This window comes from Pleurodeles waltl, chromosome 9, assembly GCF_031143425.1.
Source record: "Pleurodeles waltl isolate 20211129_DDA chromosome 9, aPleWal1.hap1.20221129, whole genome shotgun sequence".
Lineage (NCBI taxonomy): Eukaryota > Metazoa > Chordata > Amphibia > Caudata > Salamandridae > Pleurodeles > Pleurodeles waltl.
Window position 1 is genome coordinate 1143775353 of NC_090448.1, and position 26232 is coordinate 1143801584.

General features: G+C 45.8%; 1 protein-coding gene across 2 annotated transcripts in view; it reads right to left on the bottom strand.

Annotated features, from left to right (window-relative positions):
- Nucleotides 1-26232, bottom strand: part of RGS6 (regulator of G protein signaling 6) — a 964496-nt gene that overhangs the window by 248334 nt on the left and 689930 nt on the right. For both annotated transcript variants that reach the window (XM_069208950.1, XM_069208949.1), the window contains exons 7-9: nt 10916-10980; nt 6939-7015; nt 925-1006 (exon numbers count right to left, since the gene is read on the bottom strand). In XM_069208950.1, the coding sequence (XP_069065051.1) occupies nt 925-1006; nt 6939-7015; nt 10916-10980 (224 nt within the window). The remainder of the gene's footprint in view (nt 1-924; nt 1007-6938; nt 7016-10915; nt 10981-26232) is intronic.

Sequence of the window (26232 nt, forward strand, 5' to 3'; positions counted from 1 at the left end):
AGTAAATCATCTTTAGGAGGGCACAATCCATTCTCTGAATATTTGCAGACGTCTAAGATTCTGTGAACAGGGAGGTGATTTTGATCTTACAAACGTCATTATTTGGCACCTAACTTTGCAACTCCAGTCCCACAGTTTTGCGACAGATGAAAACTCTCAAACTAGGACATTGGCCCTGTCCTCAATTGGCTTCCTGGTTATCCCTTTACACAGAATTATTACAAGTCTGGCGAGCTGCTGAAAGTCAGGATATTTTTCCTGCACTGGGTTTATAGTAGGAGTTTGCAGATCTCATGGAGTTTCAGTCTGTGGAATCCCACAGAGTTACATGAAAGCTCTTCGAGAATCCGTGGAGTTCAATGATTGGGCAGAAATCAGCGCGTCACGTTGCTTGAGCTGATTTTTAGGTCAGGAGCTCGTTCCATGGTGAAAAATCTGTGCAAGCGGAACCAAATGGCGCATCAGAGAGCTGCTGCTCGAGTTGATTTTGATGCCTCTCAAGCACATTCTCTACTCGAGCGGCAGCTTCTCACTGCGAATGGTCATGACTGCCCGCAACCATTTCTCGGGGAGACCATCTCAACGGGTGCCACCCTAGTGCCCGAAAAGTACTCTAGAGGACAGCGATTCCTGCTCACATTCGCCAATTTACGATTGGCGAGCTGTGCACAAGAAAAAACACTGCCAAGTGATGGATGGCAGAATTTGGCCAGAACTCCGCGTTAGTGGCCAAAACTTCGCCAACTCGACTGGAGTGGAAGTTATCGCCCACTCCTAGCTTCGAGAGAGAAGTGCAGACCACTATTCAGTGCCTTTTAAGAGTAAGTAACTCGATATTCAGGTGTGCCTCCAGCGTGCCCCCATATTTTCAAAGTACATATAATTGCAATAATTGAAAACTTGATATTAAATGGAAAACTTTACCACTGGTCGGTGAACATCCCAGAAGCCCCTCTCCTGACTGTCCAAAATTTTCCTTTCCGTTTTATCTTTTTTTCTGTCTAGTCTGAAAGAGGAAAAATAACGTGTTCACACTAATTGAAAAGAACAAAACAAAAAAAAACATTAATTTCCGCATCATTTTCACACCAAGTATGCTGCGCCTCAAGCAGGGCTTGAACACCAAGCTCAGATTACAACTACCGGGCACATCCCATTAATTGTGTGCAAAACGCGCTCCTCTGTGATTTTCCTCAGACACTTTTCAGCAGGGAAAGCCAGTGCAATGTGCCTGAGAAACAAAGGCTGAAACGAAAAAATGCATATAACAAGTGGGTGCAGAAACCACGTTATCACATGTGATGCCTCATTCCAACCTGGTAATTGTGGATTGATGCACAAATTGCACAGTTGGTAAGTAAACACCCTGAGAGGTCAGTATGTTTTGAGAGCACTAAATGAGAAGTCAACTCGAAATGAATCTGTTTGTCACATGATTGCGAGAACATCCATTGCATGCAGTGCTTAATTTGCAAATAAAAACGTGCCGGTGCCGAAAGCGCTCCTCTGAAACTCGCGGCTGCTACTATTAAATACGTAATGTGGGAATACTGAGGCAGCGTAATCCTGAAGCCAACTCGTTCTCTTTAATCCATTTACAGCCACTCCCTGCCCCTTCAGCTCACTCTTGCAGCTTTCTACCTTCCCCTTTTGTGACGCGATTTCGTTTTTCTCTTCTTCCGTCTTTCCCATATGTGTCTTTTGCTCGCAGTAAGTGCTTGAGGCAGAAAAATAAGTACCGGCTAAAAAAAATGTGCCAGTGCCCCGCCCCGGAAACCACCGGCTCAAATTAAGCACCGAGTGCATGAAAGAAACCGGTTGACGGTGTGGCACTACAGACTGACAAATGACCAAGGCACTGTGTTCTCTTACTCACTTGTGACACAAAGGAGCACGAGTGCAGTTTGAGCATCTTTCTTTGTCATGATATGGCTGTTAATTTCCAGCGCTACTAATAGGGTAATATCGTACAAGACGGACTCAAAAACAGCCTGCACATTTTATAATCCATTACTGAGAAGCACACATTACTGATGCCGAGCATCAGGGGCTTTTAGCACCTGTGATGCCTCAATGATCCAAAAATGACCCTGGCAGATATCGTGTTTTCAGTTTCCGGAGTAACTGGATGCTTAAATTCCTATTTGTCTGCAAATACACCCAACATAACATAGTAAAATGGGAAGCAGCGCTGCTTGACAAGGGATCTCTCTGGTCAGGTATATTCAGGCCAAGGAGCCTATTCAGACAGGCATCTGGAGTATGTGAAAGAGAGCTCCTAGAAGACTACTTACCGGACTCATGAATGCTTTTGTGAATCGGCCTGCAGATGTCCTGACAGCTGCTGCTTATGACTCAATAACCACACCAGTGTCAATGGCTGCACATTAAGGCACACAGTCCCACATTTGGTGTGTCCAATAAAAAGGGAACCTTGCTCGGGGCCTTAAAATGCCAGATAGTTGAAGAAAAGAAATGTGAATCCCTGTGTGAATCTCTGTGAATCATACTGGCAGAGGAAGTGTGTGATCCTACATAGCTGTCGACCAAGGGGTGTTTGAGGATGTCCCGAATTAAAACCAAGAAGCCCACACCCCGCCCCCCACTCAGTAGACTCCTCGCAGGGAGTGTCCTCTCCCTGACACAAAAATTACTTTTGTAAACCAACCCCTTGATGTGCTGCTGACACTTTAAGAATTCTATGGTAATAGATGGAGTCATTTGAGGATCCTGGTTCCTCCCTGGCAGTGGCGGGTGGTGGTGGCTTTGGCTCTGCTAACAGAGAAGGGGGACACTGGAGCTGGAGATCCGCCATGGAAGCTGGATGCCACAAATTGTCTCGCCTCCGGTGCAGACAGAAGGCCATATTTTCTGCTCAGTGACCGGACCTTCCAGAACATTCAGGTTCCTTTTATACTTTACTAATATAGCTATTGACAACAACGGTAGAGAAGAACTATGAGATTCCTCCCCATCTCCCTGGGAGGAAGGCATCCTTCCCTGCAGCTTTGGGGAAGGATAGAGATTTCCCTTTGCTACAGAACTTTCTCCTATCACGCCAACTGTGCGTACAGAACAAGTGTAAAGAGATGGCTCCCTGTTGCAGTTACCCCCCACTTTTTGCCTGATACTGATGCTGACTTGACTGAGAAGTGTGCTGGGACCCTGCTAACCAGGCCCCAGCACCAGTGTTCTTTCACCTAAAATGTACTGTTGTCTCCACAATTGGCACAACCCTGGCATCCAGGTAAGTTCCTTGTAACTGGTACCCCTGGTACCAGGGAAGGTCTCTAGGGGCTGCAGCATGTCTTATGCCACCCTAGAGACCCCTCACTCAGCACAGACACACTGCTTGCCAGCTTGTGTGTGCTGATGGGGAGAAAATGACTAAGTCGACATGGCACTCCCCTCAGGGTGCCATGCCAACCTCCCACTGCCTGTGGCATAGGTAAGTCACCCCTCTAGTAGGCCTTACAGCCCCAAGGCAGGGTGCACTATACCATATGTGAGGGCACCAGTGCATGAGCACTATGCCCCTACAGTGTCTAAGCAAAACCTTAGACATTGTAAGTGCAGGGTACCCATAAGAGTATATGGGCTGGGAGTCTGTCAAAAACGAACTCCACAGCTCCATAATGGCTACACTGAATACTGGGAAGTTTAGTATCAAACTTCTCAGAATAATAAACCCACACTGATGCCAGTGTTGGATTTATTAAAAAATGCACACAGAGGGCATCTTAGAGATGCCCCCTGTATTTTACCCAATTGTTCAGTGCAGGATTGACTGGTCTGTGCCAGCCTGCTGCTGAGAGACGAGTTTCCGACCCCATGCGGTGAGGGCCTTTGTGCTCTCTGAGGACAGAAACAAAGCCTGCTCTGGGTGGAGGAGCTTCACACCTCCCCCTGCAGGAACTGTAACACTTAGCAGTGAGCCTCAAAGGCTCAAGCTTCGTGTTACAATGCCCCAGGGCACTCCAGCTAGTGGAGATGCCCGCCCCCTGGACACAGCCCTCACTTTTGGCGGCAAGTCCAGGAGAGATAATGAGAAAAACAAGGAGGAGTCACTGGCCAGTCAGGACAGCCCCTAAGGTGTCCTGAGCTGAGGTGACTCTGACTTTTAGAAATCCTCCATCTTGTAGATGGAGGATTCCCCCAATAGGGATAGGAATGTGACCCCCTCCCCTTGGGAGGAGGCACAAAGAGGGTGTACCCACCCTCAGGGCTAGTAGCCATTGGCTACCCACCCCCCAGACCTAAACACGCCCTTAAATTTAGTATTTAAGGGCTCCCCTGAACCTAAGAATTTAGATTCCTGAAACCTACAAGAAGAAGAAGACTGCTGAGCTGAAAAACCCCTGCAGAGGAAGAACAGAAGACACCAACTGCTTTGGCCCCAGTCCTACCGGCCTGTCTCCTGCCTTCCAAAGAACCCTGCTCCAGCGACGCTTTCCAAGGGACCAGCGACCTCTGAATCCTCGGAGGACTGCCCTGCTTCAAGAAAGACAAGAAACTCCCGAGGACAGCGGCACTGCTCCAAAAGAACTGCAACTTTGTTTCAAGGAGCAGATTTAAAGACCCCTGCAACTCCCCGCAAGAAGAGTGAGACTTGCAACACTGCACCCGGCGACCCCGACTCGACTGGTGGAGAACTAACACCTCAGGGAGGACCCTCCGGCGACTCCGAGACCGTGAGTAACCAAAGTTGTCCCCCCTGAGCCCCCACAGCGATGCCTGCAGAGGGAATCCCGAGGCTCCCCCTGACCGCGACTGCCTGAACTCCATTTCCCGACAGCTGGAAAAGACCCTGCACCTGCAGCCCCCAGCACCTAAAGGAATGGAACTCCTGTGCAGGAGTGACCCCCAGGACACCCTCTCCCTTGCCCAGGCGGTGGCTACCCTGAGGAGCCCCCCCCCTTGCCTGCCTGCACCGCTGAAGAGATCCCTTGATCTCTCATTGAAAACCATTGTAAACCCGACGCGTGTTTGCACACTGCACCCGGCCGCCCCCGCGCTGCTGAGGGTGTACTTTCTGTGCTGACTTGTGTCCCCCCCGGTGCCCTACAAAACCCCCCTGGTCTGCCCTCCGAAGACGCGGGTACTTACCTGCTGGCAGACCGGAACCGGGGCACCCCCTTCTCTCCATTGAAGCCTATGTGTTTTGGGCACCTCTTTGACCTCTGCACCTGACCGGCCCTGAGCTGCTGGTGTGGTAACTTTGAGGTTGCTCTGAACCCCCAACGGTGGGCTACCTTGGACCAAAAACTGAAACCTGTAAGTGACTTACTTACCTGTGAAACCTAACAATACTTTACCTCCCCCAGGAACTGTGAAAATTGCACTGTGTCCACTTTAAAACAGCTTATTGTGTTTTATGTAAAAAGTATACATGCTAATGTAATGATTCAAAGTTCCTAAAGTACTTGCCTGCAATACCTATCAAATGAGATATTACATGTAGAAATTGAACCTGTGGTTCTTAAAATAAACTAAGAAAATATATTTTTCTATAACAAAACCTATTGGCCTGGATTTGTCTCTGAGTGGGTGTTCCTCATTTATTGCCTGTGTGTATGTACAACAAATGCTTAACACTACTCCTTTGATAAGCCTACTGCTCGACCACACTACCACAAAATAGAGCATTAGTATTATCTCTTTTTGCCACTATCTTACCTCTAAGGGGAACCCTTGGACTCTGTGCATACTATTCCTTACTTTGAAATAGTGCATACAGAGCCAACTTCCTACAACAAGTCTCTATCGCCAGATATTAGAGAAGAGCTTGCGTAGGTAAGTCCTGCCCACTGTGCACCTCACTGGCCAGCCAATCAACATGCACTATTCTGATACACTCTTCCTCACTCGAAGTCTACACTCAGAGAGTTAGTACAGGGGGTCAATCTAAAGGAGATCCACGGAGTCAAGCCAATGGACTATGACCTTCAAGCCTAGTAAGTTATCACGTATGCTAGCCACTGGCTACTCGGGCGTACGGCCTTGTGAAGGTTTAGTGAAATCACTCCTTTGCAGTGAAAAAGATACTTGCTGCATCCACAGACCAGGATTTGGAACATTACTTCCAACATAGGATGGACAAAGAGGATGTCACAGTCAATCAGATTGGACAGAAGAATAAAATATAATAAATCTTTATGGTCCGGCCGACTGAATAGGTTATACATATATGCATTCAAATATCAAGGCCACTTGGTTAAGCTAACATCTTTGTGAACTTTTATGAGTCTCCTATTTAGCCACTTCACTGATACCCACATCAACCATCATGAAGGTCTCCACCAGGGGGGGCCTCCATCGCAAGCAGAGGTGCAAGACCCGCATTACCTACCAGAGGTATGAGGTGACCTTGATGATGGGTGATGTGTGCTCCTTTCCTCAAGCACGCATTGTGCACACAGAGTTTTGACTCCTTTGAGGAACTTTTTTGTGGAGAGATCCAAACATTTCCTACTTCCAGTCAAAGAATGGCACCGCCAAGTGACCCCGTAAACACATATGTGCTTAAAATCCACAAACGAGGGGTCTGGTCTAGTGAGCAGATCAAAATGAAGCCAGGAATGATGCCACACTTTGCAGTATGATTACATTAGGGAAAGGCTCCTGTATGGCTGGGCAAACTTCGTTCAGAGTAGGGAAAGATAGATACTAATTGTAGCTAATGACCAGTAAGTGGGGATGGGCAAAATGCAAATTGCGACTTCAAAGTTTTATTAAGTTTAACATCTTGACACTTTGTGAAGATTGTAAAGTGTGTCAACTTTGTAGAACTTCACCTGTCAGCAAAAATGATGGTGTAGGTCAGGAATATCGAAGCCAGAATATTGAACGGTCACGACATGGAGAGCAGAATATTGAGTGACAAAATATCAAAAGGTGAGTTTACATAGATTTTTCCATTACCACATATGAGAACCTACTTGACTTGCGCCTCGGCCTGCATAAATATAAACTCCCATTTCCGTGCAAATGCCCTTTGCAGTCGTGCTAGGTTTTCCTGTAATGAGAAGGAGAACAAGAGCAAAAAACAATAATTATGATGCATACGGTATATTAAGTTTTTATGTCAGGGAAAACAAGAGTGGTTCATTTTCCTTAAACTCTCAGTGAGAAGACACAGGTAAGACATTAAGGGCCTGACTTAGATTTCAACGGACGCGTTACTCCGTCACAACGGTGACGAATCGCCCGTCTGCTGAAATCTAAAGCCCATAGGATATAATGGGATTTAGATTTTGGTGGACGGGCTATCCATCACCCTTGTGACAGAGTAACTCGTCTGCCGAAATCTAAAGCCCATAGGATATAATGGGATTTAGATTTCGGTGGACGGGCTATCCATCACCCTTGTGACAGAGTAACTCGTCTGCCGAAATCTAAATCCCATAGGATATAATGGTATTTATATTTAGATGGACGGGCTATCCATCACCCTTGTGACAGAGTAACTCGTCTGCCGAAATCTAAATGCCATATGATATAATGGGATTTAGATTTCGGTGGACGGGCTATCCATCACCCTTGTGACAGAGTAACTCGTCTACCGAAATCTAAATCCCATAGGATATAATGGGACTTATATTTAGATGGACGGGCTATCCATCACCTTTGTGACAGAGTAACCCGTCTGCCGAAATCTAGATCAGGCCCTAAGTTATGTAGCATGCACTGAGTGTTTGCAAACACTCTCTCTTCTTCCACTCTGATAGCCAGTGGACACAGCATGTGAGCCATCGCTAAAATAAGAAAAATGTACAACTAACATTCCTATGGAGTTGAAACTGCATGCAACTAACTGGTATGCCAACTCTAACGATGCTGCAAAATATATGACTAACTACACCCTTTACAACTAGCTCCTGCTCTGCCAGGGTAGGGATGTTTCACTTTTCTGTGCTGTACCTTTATGGTTGCAAAATGCAGACTCCATCACAATGCAATGCAATAAAGCCATCAGCTGTCCTGGTGCAGATTCATGTACATGTATGCCACATTTAATTAGTTGTTGAGTATGTACATACCCCACGACCCCCAGCAACCTCACAGCGCTAGATCTGCCTTTGAAGCACAGCAGTGGCCATCACTGGCTTTTGGTCAAATTGTTTTGGACATTGGCTAGCTGCTAGCATCTCAAAGGCCGGAAATTGTACGCACTGGGCACGATTCACAAAGGTAAACTTACACTTTTAGGTATTCACAAATTACGTGTGGAGTTTATGAATCCTTACTCCATATATACCAATGTGTGCGGAGTTCTCCGCCCGAATGCAAAGCCTCCAGATGCGGAGAACTCGGCACATATAAGCGCAAGGAACGTAGTTTGTGTATACTGAAAAGCAATAAACTTAATCAAAAGTGTCATTTTACCTTTGTGAATCAGGCCCATTGTTTTCCTCTGGAAATGGGGCACAGGGGAAAAAACTTCATATTGGACTTCTTTGCTGCCCATTTCATCGCTGTAAGGTTATTATATTTGCACTTTGTTTGCCTCAGTGCATTTCCGCCGTTTTGTGTGCCTTGTTTTGCCTACATGATCACAATCATAGAGTGGTCTTCCCTCTCTGCACTGATAAAGCCCCACTCCTAGGCAGGGAGAGGGCGGGACTCTGCAACTGTGGTGACGTCAGCAGAATCAGGTTCACAAAATGGATTCTTAAGATAATAAAAGCCTTACGGAGAAAAAGAACACTTTGGAATACAATTTAAAGAAAGATAAGAGGAAATTCAAACTTGTCAAAAAGTCGGCAAGAACCGCTGTGCATAGTTGAATGATCTTGTTTAATGCCATTCATTTGGCCTCTAATGGTCTCAGCATTTGGGATGTGACGTCTCCAGGGTGCCACGAGGCCACGCCTTCACTGCAGTTACAAGCATCTCCGGCCTCGACCACAGCATCTCTGCTCTGAGACAGGGAAACCTCGCTGGACCACTTGCTTCCCAGTGAGAGACCTCGTGCGGCTCTGCAGGGCCAGCCTTAGAGTGCCGCGTGCTCGCAACAAATGTGCAACACAACATCTCACACCTACCCACAGATATTACACGCTCGTCCCTCACACACAAACCTTACAGCAGGTTTCTGAATTCATACACGTTAACTTTGTTCAATGCAGCCTTTATAAAGTCATCTTTTAGGACCAGTTTTAGTAACTTTGGTTAAAAACACGGGCCTCAAACGGTTCTGAGCAGTAAATGTGCAGGACGCGCCGGTAAACACACAACGTATGTATATTCTGGCAAACATATACTGGAATGCAGTTCTGCAGTTGTATAGGACACATGCATCCAAGGTCACAGAACCTGTTTACAGTTCTAGGAGTGACAGAGGTGCGGAACAGGGGTAAAGAATTAGAATAATTTGGACAAGGCGAGGGAATTAGGATTTTAAAACGTGTCAAACGGGATTAATATCAGCCTGGCCCGGGCTCTTTACTGGCTGCGAGGAATGTTTGGCTTTTTTATATAAATATGACCTTATGCATACATGTATACTGCAGGTGATCCTCACCGTAATGCATATTTCATGTGTGGTATTGCATTGTAACTGGGAATATTGAAAAAGTAATCTATACACACACAGCTCCCTTACTGAGCTCGGCGTCTTTGAACTGTTGTTGCTGCAGCTCAGCATTCCATTCCACCTCAACTATGATACTTAAAATTAAGAATTTCCCCTGATCTATAAGTTTAAGAAGAATAAATGCCTTAAAAATGACACTAGCAATAACGACCCCCACCTCCAATTTAAAATATCATTTTAGACAGATTGTTCCAAAATTTAAATTTAATCATCTCATATTTGATAAAACAGTTCTTGTCTGAATACATACATTTTACGCCAAACTGAATTTAACAATATAGTCAAAAGTAAAAGGCTTGGTTTCTATGTTTTACAAACCTCTGATGTCATCCTGTGGTCATTGTGCCATTAAGTAATTTTTTTTGTTTAATTTTTTTTTTGTTCTCTCTCTCTCTCTCTCTCTCTCTCTCTCTCACACACACACACACAGAAGCGCACCATGAGCTCTCATTAAAGCAAGGACATTTCGTGGTAACAAAATATGGCCACTAACTGGAGTGCCGTGGGCCCCTCAGGCCCCGGGACCCTACAACACATGCGCACTCTAGCTAGCCACGCCCCCGTTGTATGTCTTTCTGCCTCTCATCTCTCTCACTGCTCTTTCCCCTACAGATTCCCACCACAGCGCTGCTTTACCGCATGCACTGATTCACAGTGAAGCGAAGATCCTCGTGCCCCCGACTAGCCATCAGAGCTGGTTTATTGCCCTGTTCTTATTCCAAGTTCCAGAAAACGTGGGAACACATTACGCTTTATTTTGTTTTGTACTTCTATAAATATTGAAGCAGGTTCATTTTGCACCACTTTTGCTAATCATGTAATAGGGCAGAGCAATCAGAATATTCTCCAAAGTAAAGATCTTCAACTGGGCAAAAAGCAACACTATTTGTAATGTTTTCGGAACGTCTGCAGTTTTCAAATTTAAAACATAAGGCTACTTTTGAGGCAAATTCAGTTTGTTTCATGTGATTATATTTAAGCAGGTCATACAGTTTGCTCCCTTTTTAACAAAGGCCATTTGCGGCCTTAGTTAATAAAACTCAATTTTACACTTAAAAATAATCTGTATTATAACAATTTTACACTGGTTTTACAATTCACTGCCTTCTTTTTGTCCTCTTGCAAAAAATGTTTCTGTAACATTGACTGAAGTCTTGCATTATCTGTTACAGAAGGAGCAACATCTGTGCAAATGGATTTGCCGTTTTTCTTGGGGTGAACATTCTCTGTGATATGATGCATGGGGTCCAGTGTTAACCAGTCCACGTAAAGCCTCCCATTTCCAACAACCACCCCGGACTAGAACATGAGTATACCTACGGCTTCATAATCCGCCAGCTCCAAGCGCGCCTTGTTCTGCATGGTCCGCTTACATAGGTAGATAGCTGAGGATGGAAGAATTGTCATATTCAATGTATGTAAAAAAAAGCTAGAACTTATAATTGAATTTTTATTACACATGACCTTGGAACAGAGATACCCATGCAAGCAAACACACATATATGAGTGGCTTTCATATTTATGAATTTCTCGACTCTCATATCTGGAAGAAAAAGGGGGCTTTCCTTTACATTTTTGAAAACATTAAGTCTTACCTTCGCTGCTGACGAGGTTATTCATCCTGTATTGGTAAAAGCTCTTGTAAACTTTAAAATAGGCCTGGAACCTGAAATCACAGTCCTGGAGGCCTCTGTCTTGGTCACCAGGACCTTGGACATGACTGTGGTGCAATCCTTGTGTTCAACTTGCCTTCTCACAATAGAGGGGATCCCGGGAGACACAAAGATGTCGGCCTGGCACCCCACTGGAATATCAAAGCCAATATCCCAAATTGCCAAGATGGCTGCTTCATGGTTTCAGGGTTGTTGGAAATTCCTGCCTGGAACTTTCTATGCGTTAAATTTTTTTTTTACAGTTATATAGTTGTGCAAAATAATTAACTGAATTAAACTTTAAATTCTATGATGCTCGAAACTGCAACAATTAATGAACATACTTGAATAGGAAAAAGATACTGTTGCTTCCAAACTTGGTGCAAGGTTTGTTCCAGTTAACTCCTGGGATGTCTACGCGCGTTAGTGCCAGATACTTTCTTCAATAGTTGCCCAACCTGTGGGCAAACAGTGGGAGGGGCTTCCCGATTGCGGAGTGTGCCAATGATGCACATGTACACATCCAAAGGGTGTCTATAGACACTTCTGTGTAACCTATATATGTACGATCATGGCGGCCAGAATCTTAAATATGTACTATGTCATGAACTTAGTATCTGCAGTCATCACTGACACCAATGGACTGAATGGGTAAACACTGACATGGTGTAAACTACATATTTCCATTCAAATGAATTCAGTGCATAAGTGTGAGTAGTTACGTCAGTGCAATGTTTTATTTTTTATTTTTTTATAAACAACTTTATTAGTTTTGCATAACAACATAAAAACCAACAGGTCACACCCGCCCTTCCTCGACGTAGCACCATACAAGTCCCACGCAATTAACATGAGTACATGATCGATATTAGCCGTATTGGTCAGAGACAGAGCACACAACGGCTGCCGCACCTAAGGCACAGCCACTGAACGATCTTCCCAGGTTCCTGTCCACTTCCCCCACACTCTGTCGTATTTAGCAGGGCACCCTCTTGCTTCATATACTAGCTTTTCTTGTTGGGCACAGCAGACGTCAGTGCAATGTTAATATTTACTTCCTAGCACTCGTGGTCATCAGAGAACAGTTCTTTGTGACCAGTAGTTACTGGTCTCACCATCTGGAAGGGAAGCAGATATCTCATCTCTTAAATTTGCAGAACGTATGATTCTTCCTCCTTCACCCAGACACAATTCCACCTGCACTTTAACCATCATCTCTTGATCGTCAACAAGAAAGAACACATGCCTGCGATAGACAAACCTCCAAGGGAGGGTGGCTGTTGAGTAAAGTGATCACCAGTGGCGTAGTAAAGGCTCAAGGGCCCTACAGCAAAGAAGGAAACTACCCCCATTTGCTGCTTAGGTGGTAACATACAGCAGGCTGCTGGACACAGGTGCAACTGTACCTGCTGTACCACTGACAGCTTCAGTCCCGGTGATCACAGAGATCACACTCCACATAGAAAAGACAGACGAGGTGGGGGCCTCCAGGCATAGGAGTACACGAGTAGTACTACAGTAGAAGCAATTTATGTACTACAAAGTGCAGTTTGTAAATAGGACTCGTTGTCTGCCACTGCACCGCTGAAGGTGCACAAAATTGACATTCAAAATAAAGAATCTATCAGGATCACATCACTTGCACATATAGTCCAGGAGCGGACAGAAAGGGTAAACGCCATTTTGAGAATACCGAGAAAAATGTTGCGGTCTAGTGTTTTGTTTTCTGTAACTTTAAACGGAGGTGTGCGTCAGCTTCCTTTACTACCCAGTGGGCTGTGCAACCCGCATCTGGAACTGATGCTGAAATAGGACCACCGCCCTCAAGGAAGCAATGTTGGTTGGATTGTTGATCAACTAGGTATAGTTATTCATCAAAATCACAAATATCTGAGGCGTAAGTCATGTTTCCTTTTTTTTTTTTTTTTTTTTAAGTTTCAAAAGTTTTATTAAGAATATATAAGGCGATACATACATCATATAAACAAACTGTTTAGCTTTCAAAACATTGTTTTTGCTCTTTTACCACAATTATTTCCATTGTGAGCATATATGCATGTACTGTCAGGTAAGTAAAAATTCCCAGCTGCATAGTTGAGTTTTGCACCCTTATTTTGAAGAAAAGTGGAGAACAGGTGGGGGGGGGGTGGCAAAGGGAGGGGGAGCGAGGATAGGGTTGTGTGGGAGGGGTTGATCTTGGTATAGGGGAGAGACGAAATAGTCATATGAAATGGGGAGGTGGAGAGAAGGGGAAGAAAGAGGAAGAGAGAGGAAGGGTAATCGCGGGGGAATGTAAAATGAAGAGACTCGAGGTAGGCAGGGGGCCTTTGTATCCTGAGACTAGCTTGTTCAGGCCTAAGAGTAGATCGTTCTGTACTGCTCCGTCTGTAGCAAGTTATTATCTAGGGGTAGATAGTATGTATGTTAGATATGGTAAGGTCGGTTAGAGAGTGTCTACGTCTTATGTGAGTTGATTTCTCAGTCCTTGTTTGTGTTAGGAAGCGACTTGTATTACTATGTTGGGTAGTTCAGGGTCTCGTGCATATGACAAAATTAGAGGCCTGTGGATTGATAGAGAGAGAGAAAAAAGAGAGAAAGGGGAGAGGATAGCGTAGCTAGGGAGAGAGAGAGGGGACAGTAGGAGATTAAGTGTGTTTCCGGAGTCTAGGATTCTCAGAGGGTGATTGGTAATTGATATTCCCTAATCATTGATCATTGAACATTGATCATCCGTTGGTCATCCACCAGCCGCTTCATGGTCTCTTCAAGAATGGGCGCCAGACCTCCTCAAATTGTTCTGCTTGGTCCTGTAGGTTATAAATCACTCGTTCATGGGTAGCCGTTTGATACATGGCCGTCATCCATTCTATGGGTGTGGGGGCAATGCTAGATCTCCAGTGCCGGAGTATGCATATTTTGGCCGTGGCAAGCGCCGTGTGGATTAATCGTTTATGTGCCCGCGATAGGGAGGGATACGGACGAATGTCATGTAGAATGATAAATGCTGGTGGGGTCGGTTTTGGTATCTGTATGAAGTCCGATAAGGCGAGGCGTACCGCGTCCCATAGTGACTGTACTGTTGGACAGTGGCATAAAATATGAAGTTGGTCACAATATGACTCTGTGCATCTCCAACAGTTCGCGTGAGGTATCAGCCCTGCCCTGAAGAGTTTAACGGGGGTCCAGTACCACCCCTGAAGGATTTTAAATAGGCAAAATTTCAGGCGTGCTTCACGTACGCCCCTGTCGAGGGCTTCTAGTATGTCTGGCCATTCTTCGTCCGTGTAGGTTATCTCTAGTATATCCTGCCACTTTAAGCGTAGTCGTTCAAGTAAAGGCTGAGAGTAAAGGTGGTTAGTTAATTCGGAATAGAGGCCAGCCAAGATGCCTTTTTGTCGGCCCCATTTCTGAAGATAGGTGACGATGGGTGAGGTTTTGAGCATCCACGGGGGGTTCCTAATGTTCTCCGCATACAGTGTTTGAGCTGTAGATATCGCCACTCCTGGTTACTTTGGATGCCGAATTCTTCCTGGAGGGAGGCGAATGTGCGGAAGCTATCTCCATCTATTATGTGAGATATATTGTGGATACCTGCCTCGGACCATTGGGGCCATCTGAGAATATTCCCTCCTATTTTAATGCTTTTATTCCCTGCTATGGGAGCCTGAGTATGCAGGGAGGGGTGTACTCCTAGTAGTCGATGGGCTCTGCACCACGCTGTGCTTGTAGCCTTGAGGATGGGGCTAGCTAAGGGAACATGGTCGGCGTATGTTCCTCCCATCTCCGTATACTGTCCATATAGGAGTTTCTCTGTGATCACCCATTGCGGTGGATCGTCTATATCCGGAAGTGTATATATTAGCTGTGAGAGTTGTAGGGCTAGAGAGTATTGTTCTACCGAGGGTAGTCCTAATCCTCCGTAGAGCCGTCGTGCCAGTATTATTGCAGGTTTCAGTCTTGGGCGTGAGGAGCCCCAGACGAAGGCCCTTATGGATGCGTCTATTAATCGGAGTGAGGAAAGAGGTATCTGTAGGGGGAGCATGCCTAGCACGTATGTGAAGCGTGGTAAGGTGACCATTCTGACCGCCTGTGTCCTGCCCCACATGGACAGGCCTAGTAGGGACCATTTGGCAAAGTCTTGTTTCATTTTAGATATAAGGGGGTCTATGTTGTCCCTGACCATATGTTCTAGACCTCTGTTAATGAACGTTCCTAAATATTTAAGGCGGGTCGGGGTCCATTTGAATTGGAGGCCATGTATCGCTGCCCTCGTCGTTATGCAGGATAATGGTAGTGCCTCACTTTTATCCCAGTTTACCCGATATCCGGATAGGGATGCGAAGTCTTCTATAGTGGAAAGTAGTGCTGGGAGCGAGGTTTCTAGATCGGACATTGTTAACAGAATGTCGTCTGCGTAGAGATATATTTTGGATATGCCCCCGGTGATATGGATCCCTTTTATTTGGTGAGAATTTCGTATGGTGGCAGCTAGGGGTTCCATGGCCAATAAAAATAGGAGTGGCGACAAGGGGCATCCCTGGCGTGTGCCCCTTCCGATAGGGAATGGGTCTGACATGATGCCCCCACAGTTAACCTGTGCTGTGGGATGGTCATATAATAAACGCACTTTAGAGATAAATTGTTCCCCCAGGCCAAAATGCTTCATGGTTGTGAATAGGTAGGACCACTCAATGCGGTCGAATGCTTTCTCCGCGTCTAGGGACAGGGCTAGGGCTTCGTCAGGTAATTGTATGGATTCTAACAGTGTATGGCAAAGAGTTCGCATATGATTTCTGGAGGTACGGCCTGGTACAAATCCTACTTGGGTATTGTGAATCAATGATGGTATCACCTTGCGTAGCCGCGCTGCTAGAACACTGGCTAGGAGTTTGACATCCCCATTCAAAAGGGAGATAGGACGGTAACTGCCGCAAAGAAGGGGGTCTCTCCCTGGCTTAGGCAAGATGACAATCGTGGCTTTATTGGATAGAGCGCCCAGGGAGCCTTCTTGACATGCTTCCGTCAGTGCTTCATGTACTGCGGTTATTGCCTCTTCCCCAGCCCATTTATAGAATTCCGCAGGGAATCCGTCCTCTCCTGGTGATTTATGCTAGGGGAGGCTTGTTATAACTTGGCTTATCTCTTCTTTGCTTATGTTACCGTCCAAGAGGGCCCTGCCTGCCTCAGACAGACCGGGCAGATTGGCCGCGGTAAGGAATGTCTCCATTTGTGTTTGATCTGTCGTTGTTTCAGGAGTGTACAAATGTCGGTAGTACTTGGCGAACTCGTTTACAATGTCTTGTGGGCGAGTTAGTACTGCTCCTGAAGAAGATGTTATGGCCGCAATGGCAGAGGCTGCCTCTCTTTGTCGGAGCTGCGCCGCTAGGAGGCGACCTGCTTTTTCCCCTTGTTCGTAATGGCGGCCTCGCAATTTTTGCAGTGCGTATTCCGCCTGAGATGTATAGAGTTCATTGTGTGCCATGCGGGCCTGTTCTAAGGCGTGTCGCAGTCTAGGGGATGGTTGGGCGGTATATTGTTTAGTGAGGTCCTATATCGTGGTCTCTAAGGTGGTTTGGCGGGCTATTCTGTCTTTGTTGGCCAGTGCTGCATCTCGCATCATATTCCCTCTTAGGGTTGCTTTTGCTGCCGCCCATAGGATCCTTTATGAGGATACAGTGCCTGTATTCTCGGCCATGTATGTAGCTACATGAGCTTTTAATTGTTCCTTCCCTTGGGGAGAGCGATATCTGTGTACAGCCAATCGCCATGGTTTACGACCAGAGAAGGAGAGTCCCACCTGGATCCGGATTAGTATTGGGGAGTGATCTGAGAGCCCGCTATCTAGGATGCAGGTGTCTTGTATATGAGGGATTACAGTGTGTGATACTAAGAAATAGTCCAGACGCGATTGGGTGCCACGGACGGTGGATAGGAAAGTATATTCCTTATCTTTCGGGTGTTGTATTCTCCAGCAGTCCACCAGACCGACGTCGGTGGTCAGGTCTGTCAGAAGCGCTCTGTCGTGATTGTTACATATATCAACAGGGCCTGTCCTATCCATTATGGCGTCTTGGACGAGATTCCAGTCTCCCCCGATTATGTATCGAGTAGTTCCGATTTCTGTCAGGAGGCGATTTAGCTGTAGAAGGAATGGGCGTTTTGGACCGGTTGGTGCGTAAATGGATCCCACGCATAAAACAGTGTCCCCTAGTTTTAGTTTAGCAAATATATACCTTCCTTCCGTATCATTCCAGGTTTTAATGATAGTGACCGGGAGGGATTTACGCACAAGTATCGCCACTCCACATTTGCGGGGTCCGTTACTTCCAGATTCCTGACTCATCGGACGGCAGCTGAAGGCAACCCTCCCTACCCAATCCCGTTTAAGTTTACTGGATTCCAGAGTGTCAAGGTGAGTTTCTTGAATCAGAGCTATATCTGTTTTTTTGGATTAAAGATAGGACAGTATCTTTTTCCGCTTAACATAGCTCGTCATGCCGTGTACATTCCAAGAGAGTATGCGTAATGGTTGCGTCGCTTGAGGGTGGGACTTCGACATATTGGATAATTGTGAGTAAGCACCCTCGTTCCGGGGTTGGTGTTGGTGGGGGGGGGAGGGAGGGTGGGAGATATTGACTTAGTTGGTAGAGTGGGAGTTGTGTTTCGATATGATACGGTGTTTTATTTTATACGGGGGTTAGCGGCTGGTGGGGGCCAAGGGAGTCCTCTGGAGAAGAAAGAGAAGAGAGAGGAGAGGGTGAAGGAAGAGAGGCAATATAAGTAGGATGAGAGCCAGATGGAGGGGAAATATGAGGGGAAAGGAAGACAAGAAGAAATGAGAGGGAGAAGAAAAGAGGGAGAAGGAGGGGGAAGGGATGGATGTGTGTGCTAAAGTTGAGATTAAGAGTATAGCAAGAGAGCGTACAATTTGGGGGAAGAAGTGGAGAAGGATAGGGATGAGGGAGGTTAGGAGTCCAACCTCCTTCGTTCGTTAGGTCTGTAAACGGCGGGACCGATTTCTCTCGGAGCTCTCGTGCCGTTGGGCGATCTCGATCGGGGGGCGAGGGGGGAAATAACAGACAGCCAGTTATCGATATGTCGGTGATAAGGAGGGGTGGGGGGGGGGTACACATCAGTGCTTATGTTTATGTATCGGGAAGTGGGTCTGTTCATCAGTGGTTAGTGGCTAGTGTATTAGTTATATAACTAAAGTGTATATTGGCAGAAGTAATGGTCGGTTAATAACTATTGTACCTGGGCGGCACTGGAGAGGAGGGGGGGGTGTCGGGTGTTGATGGGGTATGGTGTTTAGGATGTTGTGCCTAGTACTTGATGCTGTATGGTATCGTAGGGTGTTTAAGGGTTCATAAGATAGGGTCGTAAATTAAAGTAGGGACTGGGCAGACAGAAAGACCGAGACCGGCTGGCGAGGGGGGGGGGGGGGGGCAGGGCAAAGGAGGGGGGGGGAAAGAGCTCAAACAGAGTATTACAGTTCTCGCGTATGCATGGGTATATAAAGAAACCAATATACAGTATAATATAATACTTCCTGAGCATTTCTATTCAACTATAACACTGCCTCGTCTCGTCCCGCCTTACAACTTTTCAATGACATATTAGGTTGATCAACATAGCATATCCTGGTATCTTATCACATTATCATGTTAGGAGCCATTATGCCAAGCGTCTCTCTATTAATCGTAGGATAGGTAATGAGTGTAGCTGAGCCCCGGATTACGCAAGGATAATGCGTATCTCGTCCTATTACTAACTCCTTGCCGTGTATTATAACATCATAATACTGACCTACTAAGGTCTTACTTGGTATGTGCCACCATCACGATCGTTCTATTGTAGATGGTAGGTTAAGATAGTAATAATGATTAGGATGGAGGTAGATACGAACATCTGGGGAAAGGAATAGCTAATAGTTTATAATTTACATTGTGATGTTATAATGTGGTGCGGAGTGGCAGTGTAGAATGTCATATTATTTCGCTTCGTTATGCGGTATTATGTTGTATTATGTCCTCGTGGTCTATTTTTTATTTTTTTTCCCCCAGTTTCTTATTGTAGAATAAAGTAAAGTCAAGTAATGGGAGCTTTGATATGTCTCAGGTTATATCATATTGTGTGTCCCTGTATTGGAATTAATTTATCTTTACGTGGTCTAGTCCCATCCCTTGGGGTGATAATGGGGGCTAAACGGTTCTAATGTCAGCGCTGGTCGAGTGTGGTGTGTATTAGGGAGGTTTCACATACTTTGTTATTTACTACCATGAGAAATTTTGTAGTGTGTGGAATATAAGGTAAGTTCCATGATAGTTAATTAGTGTTTATTTTTGTTATCTGTTTAATGCCCCTGTTACCTTGTTACCTTGTTATAGGGTTATAGGGTCGGGACCGGGCTCTTATTCAACATACAGGGAGTTGGTGGGGTCTGATCCCTGTTCTAATAATCATCATCTGTTGTGTACTGAGGGCAAATAATGATTTACTGGTAGTTTTCCATTATAGGGCCTCGGCTCTAGTCATAAAGAGCATAGGTTTTTCATGTATCTGGTTTTAACATTGATACTAGCAGTCTTAGACAATTACAATAGTAAAACACATATGATCTGGAAAGGTACTCATCCTTCCGCAGAGTCTATAGTTGTTATTTTCGACTCTCTAGCGATAGTCCCACAAGTCGTCTTGTCGCGTTACCTTCTCAAGAAGACCCAGTTGTAGGCTTTAAAGGGAGCGGGATTTGTCTCTTTCCGATAGTTGGGTGTGGGTTACTACTGCGTGTAAAATCTGACCCCTGTCATCATATGATCTGGTTAGTCTCTCCATGTCTCTACCCCTATGACTGGCTCCGGTGTCGTGTAGAGCCGTCTTCACCTTTTCTATTCCCGAGTGGGGGGTTTCGGCCCTATCACTGCCTCCTACAATGTCATGCTCACTGTCTGTGTTGAGAGAGTCCATAGGCTGGGGTTGGAAAGAGTCAAGGAAGAGTCTCAGTTCGTCGGGGTTATAAAAGTCCTTGGATACTCCATTTTTGGTAACCCACATTCTTGCAGGGTCAAAGAGACCGTATTTCATCTCTAGTTTGCGAAGCCGGGGTCGTAGGGCTAGGAAAGCCTTTCTACGTTCGTTGGTTTCCTTGGAGTAATCAGCAGTTATTCGGATCTCGTGCTGGTCTATTCGGAAAGGGCCGTGGTTGCGTGCTACTTGGAGTATTTGTCGGGTTTGATTATGCCGCAGCAAGCATGCGATGATTGGGCGGGGCCTTGAGGAGTTGTCAGAGCGTTTTGGGCCTATCCTGTGTGCCAGTTGGAATTCTAACGGCGGGTCAAAGTCCAATGAAATCATTTTTGGAAGAGTGGAGGTCAGAAAAGCCTGCATATCCGAGCCTTCTTCGTTTTCCGGGATCCCAAGTACGTGGATATTGTCTCTCCGGCTCCTGTCCTCCATGTCCGTTAGTTTGCTCTTGAGGTAGATGAAGTCTTGTTCTCGCTCCTGAAATGTGTTGATCTGCGTCTCTAGTGATCCCATGCGTTGCTCTAGCCCTGTCACTCTAGATTGAAAGCCTGCAATGTCAGATCGCATGGATTTGGTTTCTAGTGTCAATGAAGTTATAGAGGCGTCCATCCCCTCCATGCGGCGGCTGACGGTGGTGATCTCTTGTAGTATCCTGTCCATAGTTGTGGATTGATCTTTATCAGACATCGTCGTGGACTCGTTTAAAGGTGGAGATGTTTGAGGGTTTATCTTCGTGGGGGTTAGGCGTTTGTGTTGTAGCGCTTCTGAGAATAATAGTTGTCGTGCAGGCTTGCTGACAGGTTTATGGTTCGGTTTGTTGCCGGGCATCGCCTCAATTGTCCACAGAGTCTAGCCACGTGGGGCCCGAGATTCCCTCCGTGGATTCCGATAAGGATATAGATGTTCGGTGGCTTACGCTGGTGCCAGTCCTCTCCCTTCTCCTGTATCTCTATTCTCTTGGCTCCCTCTGGCTCTCTTCATCTCCGATGCCCCTCCAATCGTTCACCCCTCTCGTCTCCTCGCCTCCACGTGCCTCCCGTCGTGCCCCTCTGGCCTCCTCAGTATTAGTTGTCTGGAGGGAGGGGGGCGAAAGTTTATTATCCCAGCGGGAGGGTTTTTTGTTGTCCCTCTGTGATGGAAAAGAGGGGAGAAGTCGTGCTTCTGCCTCCAGCGATGCTGTCCTTAGTTTGGAGAGATTTGATCCTACCTCTCTGACCGGGTTTCTCTCCCGGCTGTCGAAGGGGCCGCACCCCTTTGCTGCGTCTCCCCGTCTCCCTGTGGGGGGTCGAAGGTCCACGGGTGTTTGTTGCCGTTGTAGGGAGATGGATGCGGGTCGTCACGGCTCCCGCAGTCCCTGCGGCCTGTTCAGCTTGCTCCTTGCCGCTGCGGGCACGCCGTCCCCGGTCTTCCGAAGACGCGACTCCGCCCCTTTTGTCAGGCCTTATCGGCCTGGGGCGAGTCGCGAGTTTCCTGCCTTGCGTCCCGCTCCTACGGGGTCCCCGGACATGATTCCGTGTCGCAGCTGTTGTAAGGGTGGAGGGGCACCGAACCCGGTGTGTTGTCCGGCTGTCTTCTCGCCCCCATCGCCCCTCCGGGACCGCCTCGGCACGGAGCTCTCACTCTAAGTGGCCATCTTGTTTCGTGGCCCGGCCACGCCCCCATGTTTCCTTTTTAACGTCTAAGGAACTCCAAATTAGGATGACTCATTTTTTAATCAAGGAATAGCCTCACGATAGAGAAAAATGTACTTGAAAATCTTCAATATATTTATCTGGGATATTACTGAATTCGTTGCACTATAAATACATAACTGGTATACACCAAAAAACTGAATCTGATTGGTTCATGATTAAAGCCCCAAAGCCTTTAGATTGTGGGAAGCTCTTGTCTTTAAACACAGTCATCATTTGCCTAGACATTTTCTAGACTACGAGAACTCAGGTTACATCCAAGGAGATCATTCTGCACCATTCTCAATATAAACCAAATAAGGTCATAGGCCAAATAGGAAAACTGCAGCTGCCCATTAACAGCAGATAATGGAGCGAGAGAAAGCTTGAGAGTACATGAGTTATAGAAAGTCACTCACAACTCAATAAGATTTCAACATTTCTTGACTCTCACCTTCGAAGAGAATTATTACCAAACCCAGGGAAGAACACCAGAACTTCAGAATAGGTTTCAATCAGTCAGTAATAACCAATATGCCCCAAGACAAGCCCAGCCCTCCGAGTCACCCGAGCCCTTATAAAACGATGGCAACCTCGACTAAAATGAAAATAAATTTCTTCTTTCACCATTCTACTCTCATTTTGATTGGCCAACCCGTAGAGTCTACGATTCTCTACATCAAACTCTCAAAATCCTTCAAGGATCTTTTTCTCAGGAAGGTATCTGGACTTAAAGCCAAAAAAAGTACAAGATGATGGTTCTCCGAGAACGTTGCTGTTTCCTGGTCCAGTGCCCGCAGCATTTCTCGTGCAACTCCGGTAGTGCGTGCCACTTTCTGTGACAGGCTGCTTTTCAATGTGATGCTCGAGTGTAGCAACATTCACTGATCTGTAGTCAGATCCCATTCCTCTGTAGAAGTTTGCAATGGATCATTCTGGCTATTTTGTGATGAGCCCTTGGAATTAGAGACATCCTCGTCTCCATTTTTTCTGAGATATGTCATGTGCCAACAAAGTTGCCTTCATACTCAAATCTATATTTTCTGCAAGGCCTGGAAAATGGAGGGCACAGACAGTCCTCTCCACCATCAGTGATATTGCTCATTGGGCCACAAACTTGTGGGATGGCAAAGCTGGCTCCAAGGTTGAGGACCTCTTATGTTGGAGAGATGGCGCTGCTAAATCCCCACCTCACATCTGTCCTGTCTCCAGACACACCCGCTCTTGCACGCAGACCAACTAAGGATGCAATAGCTGTCTGCGGAGCTGACAAATCTGTAGCGATTCAGCCAAATTACCCCCTGGGAAGGCATTTTAGAAACAACAGTAGCAGAACTACTCAGTGTTAAAAAATAAACGTTTTTAGGTGTTTTCTGAAGGTAAGACGGCTGCATTATTTTCTGATTGTTGAGAGGGAGGATGTTCTAGGTGTTCGAAGAACCACCCATGAAGGATTGTTTTGAGCATGATGTCGAGAGGGAAGATGTTCTAAGCACTGGAAGAACCATCCATGAAGAACTGCATGATGTTGAGAGGGAGGATGTTCTAGGCGCTTGAAGAACCAACCATGAAGGATTGCTTTTGGGCTTGATGTCAAGAGGAAGGATGTTCTAGGTAGTGGAGGAACCACCCATGAAGGCTTGCTTTTGGGCTTGATGTTGAGAGGGAGGATGTTCTAAGTATTGACAAAAACACCCAAGAAGGATTGCTTTTGGCCAGTTATAGCTCTGATGTTTATAACCTCAAGTTGCAGGGCATTTCTGATTCTGAACACTCCACAGACATGTAGAGCGGTCAGGCTGGATAACAAGGAATGCTTTAATGGATGACTTTGCAAGCAATGCAACAAAGTTTGAATTTGATCCTTCCTGTAAATAGTCACCAGTGGTGGATTTTGCAGTATTGGACTAATGTGGTCTAATCCGGGTAACAAGTCTGGCCAGTGAGTGCAGGACTGCTCTCGTTGTTCTCATGTATGACCGGGGCAGCTGAAAGGACTACTCAACTCCAGTCTAGAGATAACAAAGGAAGCACTACCGTCTTCAACTGGTCAGGGGGGGAATAGATGTTTATTTATCCAGAGGGGGGATGAAGATAAAAATCATCTGGCTTCCCCATCCTGTCGAGGTGAGGTACATGAGTGAGGCAGTGGGTGAAACAAAGGAAGAAACAAGCCTTTGACCTTCAAAGAGTGCAGAAGCCAGAGTTTGAATTGGATCAAAAGAATCTAACATGAGAAAAATCACTAAAGGCCAGTTCTGAGGTCTCTTAGATAACTAGTATGGAATACACAGGATTACCAGACATGTAGCTGAGGAATGCCATGACTCAACGAAGATTGAGAGCACAGGTTTGAAATAAAAGTGGAAGAGACTAAACTTCAGGAGGTGAAGAAGACTGGTTGAGCTGTTGAATAAATAGATCAGCAGTGATATATATATATATATATATATATATTTATTAAGTTTATTTAATCTTCCTTGCCCTACAGTGGCAGTGCACGGTAGGGGTATGAGGTACTCCAAATCTGTTTCCACCACCAATGCTTGCATAACAGCATACAACACCCACTCCAGACTGCTCAATTGCGCAATCTGGAGTGCATGTGATTGTATGCTGTGATTCAAGCATTGTTCGAGAAAAAAATATATATATCCAGTGGAAGGCATTCAGCCGAAACATGTTGACGTTTTGTTTGGGGAATCACTTTTTTTTCAAAATAAATTAAATGGATTGATTGTGTGCTGCGATATCATCTGTTCAACAAATACGATTATGTGGTAAACTGTTGCTGAGGTGCGGCTGATGGCGGTGGAAGGAAGCTCACCGGAATCACTATATATATATATCGGTGTGTGTGTGTGTATATAGTCACTTGAAAAAAACGAAGTTTAAAGTGACGTTATAGTTAGGAGAAATTTCAAACTCTAAAAACACTGAAATTCACCAGTTATAGTTACCTCTAGTAATTATAATTCGTGCTCTAAGGTCAGTGTAGCTCGTGCTTCTGCCATGCACAGTCTTGTCATCGATAATGTTGAAGAATGCCGTAAACCTCTGTTTGACTAACAGGGGATATGTGGACTATCCATGTTCAGTATTAGGAAACTAGCAAATTCTGTGACAATGTCCGCATGAACTCAGTTTGAAGTATCTGTAAAACATTCAGCACCCCTTGCTGTCGTATCAAATGCTATATAAAAATAAATGATTATTAATCTACATATAGTCGATTTCAGAGGGGCAGAGTGCATTATTATGTGGGTGTAAATTAGATGCACAGATAGGCCTTTGAAATACATGCCAGGGCCAGGCTTTTCTCGATAAATGGAAACATTACATCTTTGTAGGGTCGCAGGGGAACCTTATTTGCATCCCACTTCCCGAGCCTCTCCCCTGACACTTGCTGGGAAACCCCACGACTGTACTGCAGGTGGAAACTGCTGACTGCATTCCGTATGCGTGAGCACAGATAACGAGCGCAGCCGCTTCCAGCCAATCATCTGCGAATCATGTGTATATGAAAACCTTTTATTGACGTACATTTTGGATTCGGCCCCTTCGGCTACATCATAATCGACATAGCGCTTTGATGACAAGCACAAGAAGCACAGGCGCTGCACATACGTCATTGCTCACAGATCGTGCTTGCTGTACATAAAAGATAGTTGAAGAGTCGGGGAAGGATGCAAACTTACTATTCGCAGTCAGGGAGGGTTACTCACCCTTTGCTGCCTGTTCTAGATGGGCCTGGGTCCTCAGTGCCCAGTCCGGCCTCTTGCACTGGGCGGGGTTTGTGATGTGACAATTGTTTTTGGGGCACTGAGTGAACCTATGGTTCCAGGTGGGCTGTATCATTTACAGTGAAAGGAGTCAAGACTTTTTCTTCATTAAACATTCTTAAGACTTTTATTTTTTTAATGTAAAGACGGCCAGGTCGGTAGTGCCAAAGCAGGAACGAATGCAGGAGGTGCAGGATGTATTATTAAAGCGCCCACTAGCAAAATTTCATGAACCTTCATGGCACTGTGCCGACAACGCTTTTTGGAAGATCTTGGAGCTTCCTTTTACATTGAAATTTCTGCAGAATCTGCAAATTGCACACATTTAAATGCAGTATGTTTCACCACTATATGTTTATGGGAGCAAGCGCGTCATTTCCCCCAATGCGTAACCAGTGCAATGTTCACAAAAATTATGCGCATTCCGCAAATTACTCTTGTAGTTGTCTGTGCGAAAACTGTGCACAAATCCTCGCGTGACCATGTCATGCAAGGATCTTGGTCAATGT